The sequence below is a fragment of the Danaus plexippus genome, chromosome 14 (genome assembly GCF_018135715.1).
Source record: "Danaus plexippus chromosome 14, MEX_DaPlex, whole genome shotgun sequence".
NCBI lineage: Eukaryota > Metazoa > Arthropoda > Insecta > Lepidoptera > Nymphalidae > Danaus > Danaus plexippus.
Window position 1 is genome coordinate 7,442,983 of NC_083546.1, and position 15,634 is coordinate 7,458,616.

At 34.1% G+C, this 15,634-nt stretch overlaps 1 protein-coding gene across 2 annotated transcripts; it reads left to right on the top strand.

The window, feature by feature from the left end:
• Window positions 1-1,830: 1,830 nt before the first annotated feature.
• LOC133319167 (uncharacterized) lies at window positions 1,831-3,259 on the top strand. Of its 2 annotated transcripts, none has more exons than XM_061522598.1 (2): window positions 1,831-1,950; window positions 2,105-3,259. In XM_061522598.1, exon 2 carries the CDS (start codon window positions 2,116-2,118, stop codon window positions 3,061-3,063), a length of 948 nt encoding a protein of 315 aa, XP_061378582.1. In that variant the 5' UTR covers window positions 1,831-1,950; window positions 2,105-2,115; the 3' UTR covers window positions 3,064-3,259. The 2 variants fall into 2 exon arrangements, with proteins under 2 accessions (XP_061378582.1, XP_061378583.1); XM_061522599.1 differs by having other exon boundaries at window positions 1,939-1,995.
• Window positions 3,260-15,634: the final 12,375 nt, after the last annotated feature.

Below are 15,634 nucleotides of genomic sequence, written 5' to 3' on the forward strand. Positions count from 1 at the left end.
TTTTTTACGAAAGGTTAATAGTTAACCGTATGTGATCAGAATCTATTAGATAATCAGTTCCTTATAATAAATTGATTTTAACTGGTTAAAAGCTTCTGATTAAATGTGTTCTTCATTTTTTCATTCATCAGTGATTTGGTGGGTCCGACGCATGAGTCAGAGCTACGATGAGTTTGTCATTCACACAATTAACCGGTGTTTACAATTTTTTTTTATTTTTTTACCTAATCATACATAAAATAAATAAACAATTATTTCTTAACATATGTTTAATAAAATAATTACATCAATAGATGAAAGCCGATGAGACGCTCCAAAGGAGATAGCAAACTTAAATATATCGGAATGCATATTTACTCAAATTAGCACCATTCACTTTGTTTAAGTCTTCTTGAACTTCCTTCTCTAGTAACAGTCACTCTGGTTATTGAATAGAATAATTGTTTTCATCACAATTTTATTTCAAGACATCTGTGTTGACGCTGTGAAGGATGTTAATGTTGTCATATTCAGCTTTATTTACAGTGGTCGGTGTACTGGACCGGGTGGGTAAGGCGGTGGGGGATAGTGTGGCGGGTATTGTGGCGGTTGATGTGGTGGGTGATGGGGCGGGTGATGGGGCGGGTGATGGGGTGGGTGATGCGGAGGGTGATGCGGAGGGTGATGCGGAGGGTGATGTGGCGGGTAATGGGGCGGGTAGTGAGGTGGTTGATGGGGTGGGTAATGGGGTGGATGGTTTGGTGGGTGATGAGGAGGATGATGATTTATCTGTGGAGGCCGTGGACAGTTACGTTGGGTGCATTGCGATGTACAGTAGCTGCCGCAATAGGGGCCGCATGAACCGTTGGAAGGCATGCCTGGAAGAAACAATTGATAGTGCAGATTTCAAAATATTTTTAAGAGATGATGATCACACATAACTATATTATAGGAAATTGTATATTTATACTTTTAAAACTTTCAAATTAAGTTAAAACGCAGTACAAAACGTAGTATAACATTTAAGACAAGCAAAAGAACTTTTAAAAACATATTAGACAATACCTTTGTGACTTCTAATTGCGCCAAGAAAAATAACAATGAAAAATTTCTAAAATTCATTTACCTTTTAGTTTTAGTTATTGGTCTCACTTCCTATGTATTTCTCGAAACTGTTTTTTGATAATGCGGTCTTAGTATGCGATTATCGTTTTATTGTTCTTTTTTATCAAATAAATAATAATTAACATGTACCGATAAGATTATAATTTGAATATACAAAGTACCTACTCATGAGTTTCACTCATAAAATGTGTATTTGAGAATATGTAACAAAGCAATCCGTTTTTCTTTGTTGAAGAACTTAAGAATCTTTCTTATATTTCAGCAAAGTCGTAAACAAATACAATTGCACAGAATTCCGAATACTGCAATGGTTATTTAAATATTTTATAACGCCACTGCTTAATTAACACAATATTATATAAGAATTTAGGATATCAAGAACTTCAGGATTTAAAATAGGAGAACAAAGGAATCAGTTTCGTCTTTGTTATCTTATACATAAATATTGCAATCTATGTATAAGTATGCAACATATTAAAGTGTTTTATTTTTAAGATATACATTTATTATTATTTATATATATTATCATTTAAAGTTAAAGAAGTTCAGTCCTTTAAGTACTATTTATGACCTATAGTACTTCAAAGAATTTCCCTTAGATAAATTTTTATTGCTCATCCCCTTCATTAAATATATTTAAAAATTTGAAAGAATCTGTCGAAATTTGTAAGGAAAAAAAAAATGTTAATACAAAATAATGTTTCTACACTATTTTGTATTATCTACTCTCATAAGTCTGCCACCAATGTCACATTTTGATGACTTCAAAGTTGTCAAAATCATCTCTTGTTTATGTATTTTTATTATTGCGCAAGATTTCGTCACAAGCTATAGTTATACAGCACTGTAAGTTATCTTCGAGCAATACGCATAAAAACTTAGGAAAATATTGTAAATTAAATACTAAGAAGCCTAACAATTGATGCCATTAAAGATCAGCTTATACTAAAAGAGGTAGTATAATATTTTTATAATCAAGTAATTTTTTTTCGTATTACAGAATTTCTAAACATGACTAAACCTAAAGATGCCCTAGAGCTTGTTCCCATCGAAGTATTGAGAGTAATTCCACTTTATAATGGCGACAAAACTCAACTGAATTTATTCCTAAGGAAATGTGAATATGTCATAGATATGTATAAGGGTAATGATGAACAAAACCTATATTTACTTCACACGATTACGAGCAGACTTGTAGACAGGGCTGCGAGCCTGCTGAGCGAAAGAGGTGACGTGAATTCCTGGAACAAACTAAAGGATCTATTGATAGAAAACTATAGTGACACCAGAAGCGAAGAAAGTATTGAATTAGAGTTTCAATCCCTTAAAATCAATCCTTCAGAGAACTTTTCGTCGTTTTACAAACGCTTACAAGCTTTACACAGAATCCTTATTTCGAAGGTCGATAACAATATTGATGAGGCAGAAAAATGTAAGAAAGTAGACCAGTATAACAAGATGGCGATAACGGTACTATTGTACAGTCTTCCAGAATATTTAGTTAACATGGTGAGATTGAAACAACCAAGTACATTGGAACAAGCACACATCATTGTTACGGAAGAGATTTCATTTTTCAAGAGATATTCAATGAATCAATCGAAATGCCTAAATACTATTCCAGAGTTTAGATACTTCTGTACAAATAGATTTCAACCTTTTCATAATCTACAATCAAATATTAACAGTCAAACTTTTGGTGGTACACAGTCGGTTGGCTCAAGTCAGGGCTCATTATTTGGCTGTTCTTCCTCTCAAGCTCAATCAGGACAGAATAAGAAGGGTTCAAGTATATTTGGTCTTTCTCAGAATGGGACATCCCCATTTGGTCTTCCTCAGAACGGTACTTTGTCTTATGCTGGGTTTGGTCAAGGTAATAACAGTGGCATAAAGACGAATATTCCGTCCCAATCTGTCGCACCTACCAGCCAGGCACTGCATCTAAATGAAGAAGAGTGAAGTTGTCAGTTAACGATGACAGCTCATCTATAAACAGCATTTACCTGGTGTAACAGGAATTATTTATTAAACTAAAGGTGTTGGCTCACTGTTTTCTAAATATACCAGAAAATGAGGATTATTAATTATGAAGACATTACATGTAACCTATTTTGAAATATCATAACAGTTAAACAATTAAAAATTAAAAATATTATGTATGTGTTTTACTTCAATATCTGGTGTTTCTAAAAATTTTATTATATCTGTGCCATTTTGCTGGTACAAGAACATGCAAAAAACATTCAATGGTCTAGACTCTAGGGAATTGGCCGTACTGTCTATAATGGCAACGGCTTAGTAATAAATTCCTTTGTCTACTTCCCATGTGTTACTGAAATGAAAACGTAAACATTATTCACATACTAGTTACAAACCACCTTGAAATAAAAGTTGTCTGTGTGCTACTTCACAAATACAGCTATACTTGATAAATATAGTTACAATTACCATTGAGAGCATTCATTTATGTAACGACATTTTAAGAATACTACGTTTTTACATAAAATATATTGACTAAAAATAGACATTTGTTTATTTTTTTCTAGAAAAACTCGAATGTTGGATAATAGTTTTGATATTTACCCACTTACAATGCTCATAGACATATATATCTTAATTGTAATTGTAGTAAAAAAATTTGGCAATCTAGTCAATTTAAATTTTTTGTAGTTACTCCGTATATAGTTAATAGAGAGTTTTCAAATCTTAATAATCTTACAAAGTCAAACGGTTTCCTTATCAGCCACTTATATAGTGTTCTTAATACTTAGGTCCTTTTCATTTGACTTCCATAAGGACAAGATATGATATAAGATACCTACATAAATATCAGATTTTATATAAAATACGCATTATTTCATAGAAATGTGGAGTATAAAAAAGGGATACATAAACAGCGTAAATCATTCATCTCTTAGATCAAACGATATTTTGTGGTAGGTACATACTTTTTAGGGTTTTTTTTTTAATTAAAAAAAAATAATATTTTGTTATAGTAGTAAAGAAGCACTTTATTTCAACATTATATGTCCCTATTTTTATTTCTCTTTCTCCTTAATATCAACATTTACGCATAATCAACACCATCTGCGTTTTATTTAGTCTATTCCAAACTGTGGCCGAGAGCAGTTCCATGTGATAGCGTTTGTTGGTACGTACAATATTAAAAGTCATAATGTTTGCGGTTAGTTTACCTTAACTCTATTTGCGTTCTGAACTGATGAAGTTATAGTTGTTTTGAATGTCTATTTCGTTCATATAACCGTGCGTAATGTGGAGAGCAAACGTTTGCGGTTAATTTACGTAGATTATAACAAAAAGTAAACTAAATTGTCTCGATTTTTATTTTATCGAAACGCAAAAGGAGGAGTGTTACAAAATTGACGTCGCTGTCTGTGTGTGTGTCTGTCTCTGTAGCATCGTAGCTCTTAAAGAATCGAGCGATTTCAATACGGTTTTTCATTTGAGAACCAGTTTCCTTACGGTGGTTCTTGTCTTTGTTATGTTAATATTTGTAGTCATGTAAGAGTATCAGCTCGTTCACAAAATCATATAAGACATTTTTTGGATTGCTCCTATCATTGGTCTAATTAGTGATTCACGCTTGTCAGTATAATCTATGGGTGGTTTTTAAAAGTCCATAATTTTTTTAATTTAAGGTTGCTATTACTTGTGTTTTTACAAACGTTATAAATATCCTAACAGTAATCTGTTTCCTTGTGTTTTTTATTAAAATGTGTAAATAACATTTAAATAACATATAAATAACATTTAAATAACATTTTACATAGGAACAATAATTTACAAGATGGCTTTTTAATATAATAACCGTAGGTTACATTGTTAAACTGAATAGTAAAATAAATTAAAGAATTAAATATCTTTCGTCCTACTAAAAAGTTTAAATTTTTGATCTGCCATTTGTTATGGAACGGTGATTTATAATTAAATATTTTTTTTTTTTTATAAAACCCCCGACCCAAAAAAGGACGCAATTATTATGACAAAAGGTTAGTGTTTCAAATGTCAGATCCCACATATGCTTGCGAGCAAACTGTGCGTGTAACATTCCTATCACACCTAACAAACGACCTGATGACCTTGAAGACCTGAACCGATTTCCACCAAACATAGCTAAGAACACTCTCGACGGATATACCTTTCAAACAAACAAAAACGTTCATCCGTTTGGGAGCTACGTTGCCTCAGACAGACACATACACACACAGACCCGTCAGATTTATAACACTCCGTCGCTTTTGCGTCGGGGGTTAAAAATACATTATTTAGAAATGAAACTAAAAAATTCTAACACACTGACGTACTTAATAAGAATATATTTTTAAACGAGTGCCTACAACACTCAAAAGAAATATTTTAGTTCATAGTAGACAACGTTATAATTTTTCTAATTATTATTTTTAACCGAGCTATAACTAGTGCATTACTTTTCCATTTACTTTTTAAAGTTTTATATTTTTAATCAAAAAATCGTCATGAAAAGTATTTGTGAACTATAGATGATTCAATATGCAAATATATATACCAAGGTATGTTAGTACTTTCCATACTTTACAAATGAAGAATAATAATGATTGAAGTGATTTTTTTTGGATCACAGGCATTTTGAGAAAATAGCTAAAGCTATGAAAAGAAAGAGTTATTAATTCTTAATTAACCATAATAGTGAATCGACATATTGTTACATTTAAACTTACATTTAAATTTGTATGAGACTACGTAAATTACAATGTACGTATTGAAGTAGTACGGAATACGTAATAAATACATTAATTCGAATTATAGAAAAATGTTAAAAGCACGCTTTATTAAAATAAACAAAATCCCTACTCATTTATTTCCGTGTTACGTTATATAATAACTTAATTGAATGATCATAGGACAAAAGTGCATTTCATAATTATGAATAAGAGCTGATACTCTCACTGCCGGATCGATATTGACCAAACATAGCTAAGAACCACTGCAATTAATCTGGTTTTCAAATGAAAAAAAACGCATAGAAATCGGTCGATCCGTTTGAGAGCTTTCATGCCACAGACACGTAGCAGTGGCGTGCACATCATAGATGCAAATAAGCACTGCATACCCTACCCATATAACAACTAAACCTATATTGTTTAATTCTTATTTAAATACTTTTAATCATACATTACGAAATACAAATGTTTACATTTAAAATGACATTTGATTCACGATTTGTTAAAAGTGCCATCTATAAACAGAAAACGAAACATTTTCGATCGGCCAATGCTAGCTGCTAGCGCCGCTATGCAGCCAGAGCGGCGGTGGGCACAACTACTCGGTGCTTATTTTCCATATAAAGAATCTCAAGCACGATCTACAAATCTCGTGTTGTATGCAGAAAATGTTTGCATGTGTGTGTGCAAAATCTATGCATGTGTTGTATTCGAGAAGCACTGCTTCTCTCTCTCTCTAATTGGTAGGTAAACTGTTCATATATTTTTTTCGCCATTTTGTTATTATTGAATATTGTTATTTGTCTTTCTAAGCGCAAGTGAATAAGTTTTAAGTAGCTAATTAGTAAATAGTGTATTATGGAAAATAATAACTGGTGATGAGTGTTTAACGAAATTAATTACGAGTACAATTTCAATTGTCGTTTCAATTTTGAATTTGTCGTTGTCGTTTGTTGTTTGATGATTCAAATAAAATAATCACAAAGGGAAGGTGTGTGACCAGTTGAGACTGAACTTAAAGAAAGGTATTCTGTTTACCCTACCTCAAATCTCTGTGCACGCACCTGACAGATACATACACAGAGGTCAGAGGCGCCGATATAATACTGCAACGAGACCGCTGTTTTGGCGTCAGGGTTAGAAACAATAGCGTTTGATGTAAACCATTCACCCCCTGGCTTCATCGCCAGCGTCTTACCCTTGAATTATACTCAGGACATACAGATGTAATAAAAATTATGCTTAGAAAAAAATTAACCTGTAAAAGTTAGTAACTTAAAATAAATCAAGTTTAGAAATAATTTCTACAACCTTTTATCAATCTGAAAGTTAGCAGTGAAAGTAAGAATTCAGGAAATGAGATATTCAAGCGAGTGTCTTCCGACTGGAGTGTTCGCTTACTGAGCGGAAACTTTAAGAACATTGTTGCTTTTTACTTTTCAACAGCAGTGTGTTTCTGATAAATTAATACGACAGGGTTTCTTTAAACATCTTTGATCTTTATATTGATGCAAAAAAATCAATAGTTTTTTTATTGATATATAGACCGCGCCAGGTATGTAAATAATATAAAAGATTAATGAAAACCTTTTGTGAGTAAACATTTTATGTATAAAAATAATCCTCACATGCTGATGTGTTTGAATAAACATTTCAATCGAGGGTTTGTCATTGCTGGCCATCCGTGTGGAACCCTCCATTCACCTCTTTGACACGCCACACTGACTCACCATGAATGATCTACGCCCGAGTATTCTACTACACCCACACTAAGGACGGCTCGTATCTGATCTGTCAGTGTCCTTAGTCTGATGCGTTCAGGAACACCAGCTGTACTTCGCGTCGACAGACATATTACAGACAGACATATAAAAAAAAATTTAATGATTATTTTTATTGATTTAGCTCTTTTTTATTTAAATGTGTAAATAACATTTTCCGTTTTTTATTTGAAATAACAAACAAACTTACTTTAAAAATAATGACTATACATGAGAAAATAAAATGAGACAAAAATCTAAAAAATAGTTTGGTTCTTTTAAATACGACCTTCGTCCGTGGAAAGACGTGCACAGTCTATTCTGCCAGTGTCAATCTAACTATATATTACTTATGACATTTAATACAATGTCAATATCACGCAATAGACTCTTAATAAAACTAAGTGATGTCTCCTCCATTCTACACGGCACTGGCAGAATACTGTGCACGTCTTTGCACGGATGAAGGCCGTATTATAAAAAAAAAAACTAAGTGGTATAATAATTTTTATTATATAAAGGCCATTATTCCATTTAAAAACTTCTTCGTGTTTTCTTCAGAACTCAAGATTATTCGTCCATTAAATAAAAACGTTGACATTGGCAAAGTATTAGACGTTTCCAATGCGAATAAAGACATAGTTTAAGAAAAAGCTATGTGGTATCGATGACTTTGTAGGCATAATTATTACAGATTATAAAATATTACACGTAAATGTTATATTTGATATATAATTTTAGTTACACTTAGTTATAAATTTGGCTGTATGTTTATGCTGTATTAAAAAAATAATAAGAAATTTTTTTTCACTTTATAACAGTTTAAACTAGTTATAAGAAAGCATACCTATATCTTTCGCAACATGAAAATAGCTTAGAGTCGAAGTTAGTAGTGAGGTCACGTGTTAGATGTTTGTTCTTCTTGATTCATAGTGAATGGAACGCGAAGCGGACATTGAAGTACCTGAGTTCAAAATCACTTCATACGAATAATTGTATTATTTGTTACATACCATTACACCATTTATATTCTTATTAAGTACATTATAGGAATTATACTAACGTATACACACAAGTAACAATCTAATATTAGATATCAAGGTCAAAATACATTGCAACATGAAGACTTATGGCGCCAAAATTGCTGTCATCGGCGGAAAAAAGTATAATTCGTTTTAAAAATTAAATTTAACTAACAGGTTGAATGATTTTTTTATTGCCACGTAAACGCAGACAGAGATTACTTTCAATAAAGTGTCGCTACCTCTCATTCGAATAAACTGCCTTGAAACAGATCTGAAAAGTTTTCCTTCGGATGTGAACAAAGATGTACCTGGCAACATTCGCTAATGGAATATCAAAAGCTTGTTGAGTTTGCAGAATGTATACTCTTTTCTTATTCATACACGTTTTACTAATCACTTGGTCAAATACTTTTCGAGTGCTTACTTAATTATTGAATCTGAAATTATAAAGTATTTTTTTCTAGATATATCTACTTTATACTTTAATGCTTTAGTTTTTATAACGTTAAGTATAAAGATACACAATTTTATTGTTCTTTGATGATTTTTGCTTTTATTGTGACTAGAATAAGTTACATTTTAAAACATTTATACAGACATAGTTAATATTATGTTAGTTAATAATATGTGTATATATTTTACTCTTCCTTATATGTTGCCTGGAAGAGATCGCTCTTTAGCGATAAGGCCGCCAAAGTTGTACATGTTTATCCACTGTTATCCTAATAGTAGTTAATTTAAGGGTGTACAATAGAGATTATTATTATTATTTTTGGTTTATACTATTTATCTCCCTAAAAATGGGACCAATATTCCAGCCACACGGGTCAGTGACCAAGTGTTACTGGGAAGTGAAAAAGACAGTCAGTACAGTCAGTCAACACATTATCAGATTCCAAAAGCTTACGTACTAATCGACAGGTAATCAAATCTGCTTCCCTTCTTAATTGTTCAGGAATTTCTTATTTAAGCTGCGCTATTTCCTGCTCATTTATTAATTTATTTTTCATTATTACTTTTCTTTGATCTGCGATGCATTGTTGACTTAGATTCCAATCCGGATATTGTGTCTTAAATTTGTCGAATAGCGGTTTAGACTACATAACTTTATCAGTTTCTAATTTTGTAATATAAACATAAGTACGCATAATAAACAAGTTAGCTTCTTTGTCCCACGTATACTCTGGGTATACTAGCTTATGTGGTCGCATGTTGTGAGACAGAAGGTCGCTGCGAAACATCCTCAGTTGGCCTGTTAAAACTAACAGCGAATTTTTACCAGCGCTAATAACAGGTAAACTATGTTCAGCTGTAGATAATTGTTTGGGGGGAACCCGCCTGCCCACTCTCCAACCGCCAATGGATCGCATAGTGTAACACCCAGCACTGCCTTCAGGTGTGCCCCGGCGGCCCTTGGACAGCGGCCCTATACGTAATCTCTTTGAAATGATGAATGGGTAACCATAGCCTTGTCCGCCGCATAAGTTTCAAATGTGTGCGCGTCCGCCCCCACGTGGTCTGGTTTTCGACGCGGATGTAAGGTGGGATTTCGGGGGCTTATTATTATGTTGTTAGAGTTCTTTGTAACATTATTCGGTTACCTATATTATTACTAACTGACCATCATGACAATAACTTAATTATAATTTGTGGTGCTCTGGGAAAATTCCTCCCGAACCTCGGAGGACCCAGCGCAGCTTGCAGGCGGCTATACTCTGGGGTCTGTCGGAGTATAGCCACGTACGGTGCTCCCGTTTGGGCTGATCGCCCGATGAGCCGCGGGGTCAAGGCCCTACTGCGCTCGGCGCAAAGGGCACCCGCGGTGAGGGTGGTTAGGGGGTATCGTACGGTCTCCTGGGCCGCAGCGACGACTCTTGCCGGCGATCCGCCTTGGGATCTTGTGGCGTCGGTTCTCGCCGAGGTGTTCTCCTACGTCTCGGGTAGGAGGGCTCTCGGAGAGAACCCTTCATCAGAAGAGATCCGGGCGGTTCGCCGGCAGGGGGAGTCACGTCTTATGCGGGAGTGGGAGGAGGACCTGGCGGGGCAGCCGTACGGTAAACGTACAACGGCAGCGCTCCGTCCGGTCCTAGAGCGTTGGATGAGGCGGAAACGCAAACCTCTCACTTTCCGTCTGACGCAGGTCTTCACCGGGCACGGGTGCTTTGGTGATTACTTGTGTCGGACGGCCAGGAGAGAGCCGGGAAGAGGCTGTCATGAGTGCGGCGCTGCGGTGGACTCGGCCCAGCACACCCTCGAGGTGTGCCCGAGATGGGCTGCGCAGCGCCAAGATCTTGTGGCGGCTCTCGGCGGAGTGGACTTGTCGCTTTCGAGTATCGCGGAGAAGATGCTCGAGAGTGACAGGTCCTGGCTGGCGGTGTCCTCCTTCTGTGAGACGGTCATGTCCACGAAGGAGGCATCTGAGCGGGAAAGGGAGGATGCGGCTGATGCACCCTTCCTCCGCAGACGACGGACGGGGGTGCGCCGGAGGCGATATTTGCAACGCCTCCAATAGCGCCCCTGCACTCCGGGCTGGGGTCGGGCTGGTAACCCGGCCCCTGTGAAAGCCCGGCGTCGTCGGGGCGATCCTAATTGCCGGGATCGCCCCCTTTGTCCGAGGGAGTAAGTCCGGTCTTTGCCAGGACCGGCCAGTCGCTGGTGTGCCCTGTTGCTGACAGATCCGGGGTGCACCAACATAGCGGCCGATGGCTTTCGCAGTGGTTTTAGTGAGTAGGGGCCTGCCCAGGCCGAGTCTCACACATCCTCTCCGGTCCCACCAAGGCCGGTTAGACGGCTCGTAAAAAGAGTTTCCCTGCGTCATCAAAAAAAAAAAAAAAAAAAAAAAAAAAAAAAAAAAAAAAAAAAAACAATTATAATTTGAGGGTTATGTTACGTTTGACTACTTTTGCATTAGAAATAATATAAGCAGTAGTGGATATAAAATATTTTAAATACAAAAACGAGTTTGATGCAGACAAAACAGGATAGCTCTTGGAATATTTCAGGATAGAACTCAGATGAAAAATTTCTTCAAGCAAATATTAAGTTTTTTGTTTGTGTATTCAAGAATGAACACGTTTTAAACAGTTGTCAGTTAGGTATCCTTTCAACGAAGATGAGATCTTGTCCAGTCATTGATTCATCGTGTTAAATAATGAGCCACCATTGCATGTTCAGTCCAGAGATCTGGTTTCATTAGTTTGGGAAGAAGTGTATCAGAAAAAAGGTCTAACCACTCTTTTCAAACATGATCCCTCTAATAAAAGAAACTAATCAAGAGGATGAACATTGCTTCAAGGATTAAGGCAGGTTCATGTTATTGAATGCTAATGATATGTTAGACTTTCGCGAGTATTCATTTAAATGAAACTAATATTTTTCGAATTATACTAAGCGTATTTTATTATTTTAAAAACGTGATTCCGTGATCGCCGTTGCTGATGAATAACCGGAACGTTGTTAGTATGTAGTTTTTAAAATAATAAACTACCCGTAGTATAATCCGAAAAATATTAGTTTCCTTTATTGAATGCTGTCTTAAATTATATTTATTTATATATTTGGACGCTTGTTAATTGTTTAATAATTTTACAACGTGAAAGTAAGATGAGTGCAGATGCCATATTCAAATACCTATATATAAAAAAAGAGATAAATAGATTTTTTTTCTTAGATTCACTCATGTTTAGACTTTGCAGTTCATATCCCCACGGCAACTTACTGTTTGTTACAGCTGTGGTAATATTTTTTTATTTGTCAATATGATCGCGTGTTCTTTTGCGATCTCGTTTCCCTAGTGACGTGCCTAGTTAGCCTTATCGATATTCCTCCATTACATCAGGTTCGTATACGCCCTGGCACAATAAAAGGCTGATTACTAAACATCTATTGGAGCAGTATGTTGCGTTGTTAAAATAAAAATAAAACTGGCTTCCTTTATTAGTAAATAGAAAGAACTTTTAATAAACGTTGAAATATTAATTATTATTAGTCGAACATATATTTAGGATTCTGTTTTTTAATTAAGACGAATATGTTACGGAATTAGTCATGTCAAAAACAGAGGCTATTTTACCTATGCGTAAAACTTGCGTTGCACCCAGAAGATTCTCTCAGCAGCTTTAGTTCAGCACACGTTTATTGCGCGTGTCTTTTCAGCCGCTGGTTTCACAACGAAGTCAACGCCGACGTGAAAAAAACACTGGTTTTATATTTTTTGTATGGCATCTTAAACTATAACTAATTAATAAGCACTACGAGCAAGTCTTTCTATTATAAGTTTTGGTCAACAGAACGATAAATAAAAATTGTAAAAATTTATTTCCCATACAAATTAACGCGCCAACTTGTTACGTACGCGCTACATATTAAAAATAAACGAACATCGTCGGGGCAATATCGTTGTATGGATAAAATATCATATAACTAGTGACGCCGCTGACTCCGCGGAACGAGCACCAAGCCGTGTGAACCAGAAGATTCCTGATACCACACAAGCTATGGAATGGGATTGCTATCCTAACATCGGGGCAATCATGGAGTCTTAGATATGGGTTATAAGTTTTAATATGTAATTCTTATTATAACATACATATAAGTATGTTGCGTAGTTTTCCTGGATCCTCTGGTTGCCACCTTATATAATTAACTTATCGAGTTTGTATAGAAGTAGATATTTTTACATTATAATTTAGTTAATCAATGCTGTTTGATTGAAACTCATTTCGCTTAGAAAAAATATATAAGAGATTTTATGATTTCAATGAAAGTGTATATTATTTTTAAGTAATTATAACATATAAGTGGATCGAAAAAAACAGATATATATCAAAAAGTATTAGACATTTTTTACATAAGAAAAAGAAATTCAAAATAAGGTTACGTTTTCTAAGAATAAGGAATTTGATACTTTAATCTGTGGAACAAATATTTTTCCGAGGGTCAATTTAGGAATATTATTGATTTCATAAAATGAAACGAAAATTGGGAATTAAAATTATTTATGTTACACGCTACCGTATGTACTAATTCCTTTTTAACCGCGAGGTTTATAGTGAGCTGAGTAACGCTCGCACGTGACTATAAAAAACTCTGGATCAAAATACATATACATATGTATATAAATATTTTTCATTTTCAAAGGAACTAAATATAACTTTGACGGCGTGGAAATAAAATTAAATTTATATAAAACTACGTAATACCGACCTTTCGGTTACTTTGCAGCATCCGTGATCACATGTTTTTCATCTCGTCTGCCCGTGACCGTCGGGAGTATGTAGTTTTTAAATAATAAAATAACGAATACTCTTGAAAGCCTTAGATCTCATTAATATTATTGAATGTTTTATCTTATATATATTACAGATAAGATCAAAGTAAACACAAAGAAATATAAAATAATACTTGTTCATACAACTTATTTAATATTTAGTCATTGTATTACGAATAAAATCATTATGTTTATAAAAGTGCTTAATAATAAATTCACTTCTAACTAAAGTATGTTAAGAGAGATCTTCAAAGTTTTTCTTTCGGATGTGAACAAAAATTTAACTGGCAAAATTCACTTATGGCAATTTGCAAGTATGTAAAGTCTGAATGTCTAATAATATTTTTATTTATATACGTTTTGGTAGTTTCTGGGAATAAAGTATTCGGTAATTCGGTTCGGTTTAATTTTGATAGTATATAATAAGTTTCATTAGGCGGGAATTTATAATCTTGATCTGTCATTTAAAAGTAATATACAGAAAAACCTATTACATAATTATGTATAATATTGTATGGATTACTAGTTCTTAAATTCTAATATTCTGTGTTATAATTAGTACGATCAAAATATTGATGAAATTCTATTGAAATGTTTTTTTTTTATGCTATGGCTTCATTCGCACTGGAATCGTGGACTATTAAGCCAATGTCACTAAATGATTTTATTGACAGCGGCCATTCGACTTAGTATGTCTATTTTGACATTGACATGATAATATTTGTCTCTATTGTGCAATGATTTTTAGTAACTGAATTTAAAAGTAATATATTTTAGTTTATATAAACAGTAACACGCTTAAGAGCCTATTTACCAAGAAATACAAGGTCTTCAAAGAAAATTGTTTTTTACTGTATAGAAAACATTTTTATTTAAAATATCATGATAAAAAATGAGTTTTATAAAATATTCACTCGTCTTGTTATTGATTTTTTGATAAATCTAAATTTTTTAATTTATTGTATTTTATTACACATATAAAAATAATTCTAATATAAACATAAAAATAATTCAAATGATCTAAATATGACATTGACACGAGATGTTAGTTTTTCAAAATTATGATAGGACCTTAGATAGCTCTTGCAATGTAAAGTGGTTAAATGTTATATTGTTCAATGATGACTTATTTAAAAATGTGTCATTAAACGATAAACAAAGTCATAGCTTCTAATTTTCCTAATATTAAGCAACATGAGAATCACTTGGTAATTTATTTTGTAATATCTCCGTATCTAATAACAAATTTAGTCATGATTTTCTTATATATGTAAGTATTTAGAATTAAATTATATCACGAAAGTACTGGCTTCGATGAACCTAAATTTACCGTGTCATATATCGCCGTCAGTGAAAGAGGAATAAATGTGACATTAGACATAAAGCAGGTCGGAGAGCCAGCGAGGAAGGAACAAAGACGTCGAAAGTGTGTCAGCCTGGAGTCAGCTTCAAACTCGTTGGATATTGAATAGAAAGAGTACAATGTCAAGTAGCAAATATTTTATGAAGAGCTGGGAAGTAGGTGTCACGTACCGACCTTAGAAATGTATGGGACGATGCTCGTACTGCGGACCGACGCTTGGAATGTTGAGAAATAAAATTCTATTGAAGGTTATATTTATTTTATTTGTCGTGTTTTGGAGATTCTGTCATTCTATTGATGATGGAAATTATTATGATAAACCAAATACAATTAACCCCTTATGGTATTATCATATTTCTCTTCTGTGCAAATTTACTTCTGCTACGTAATAT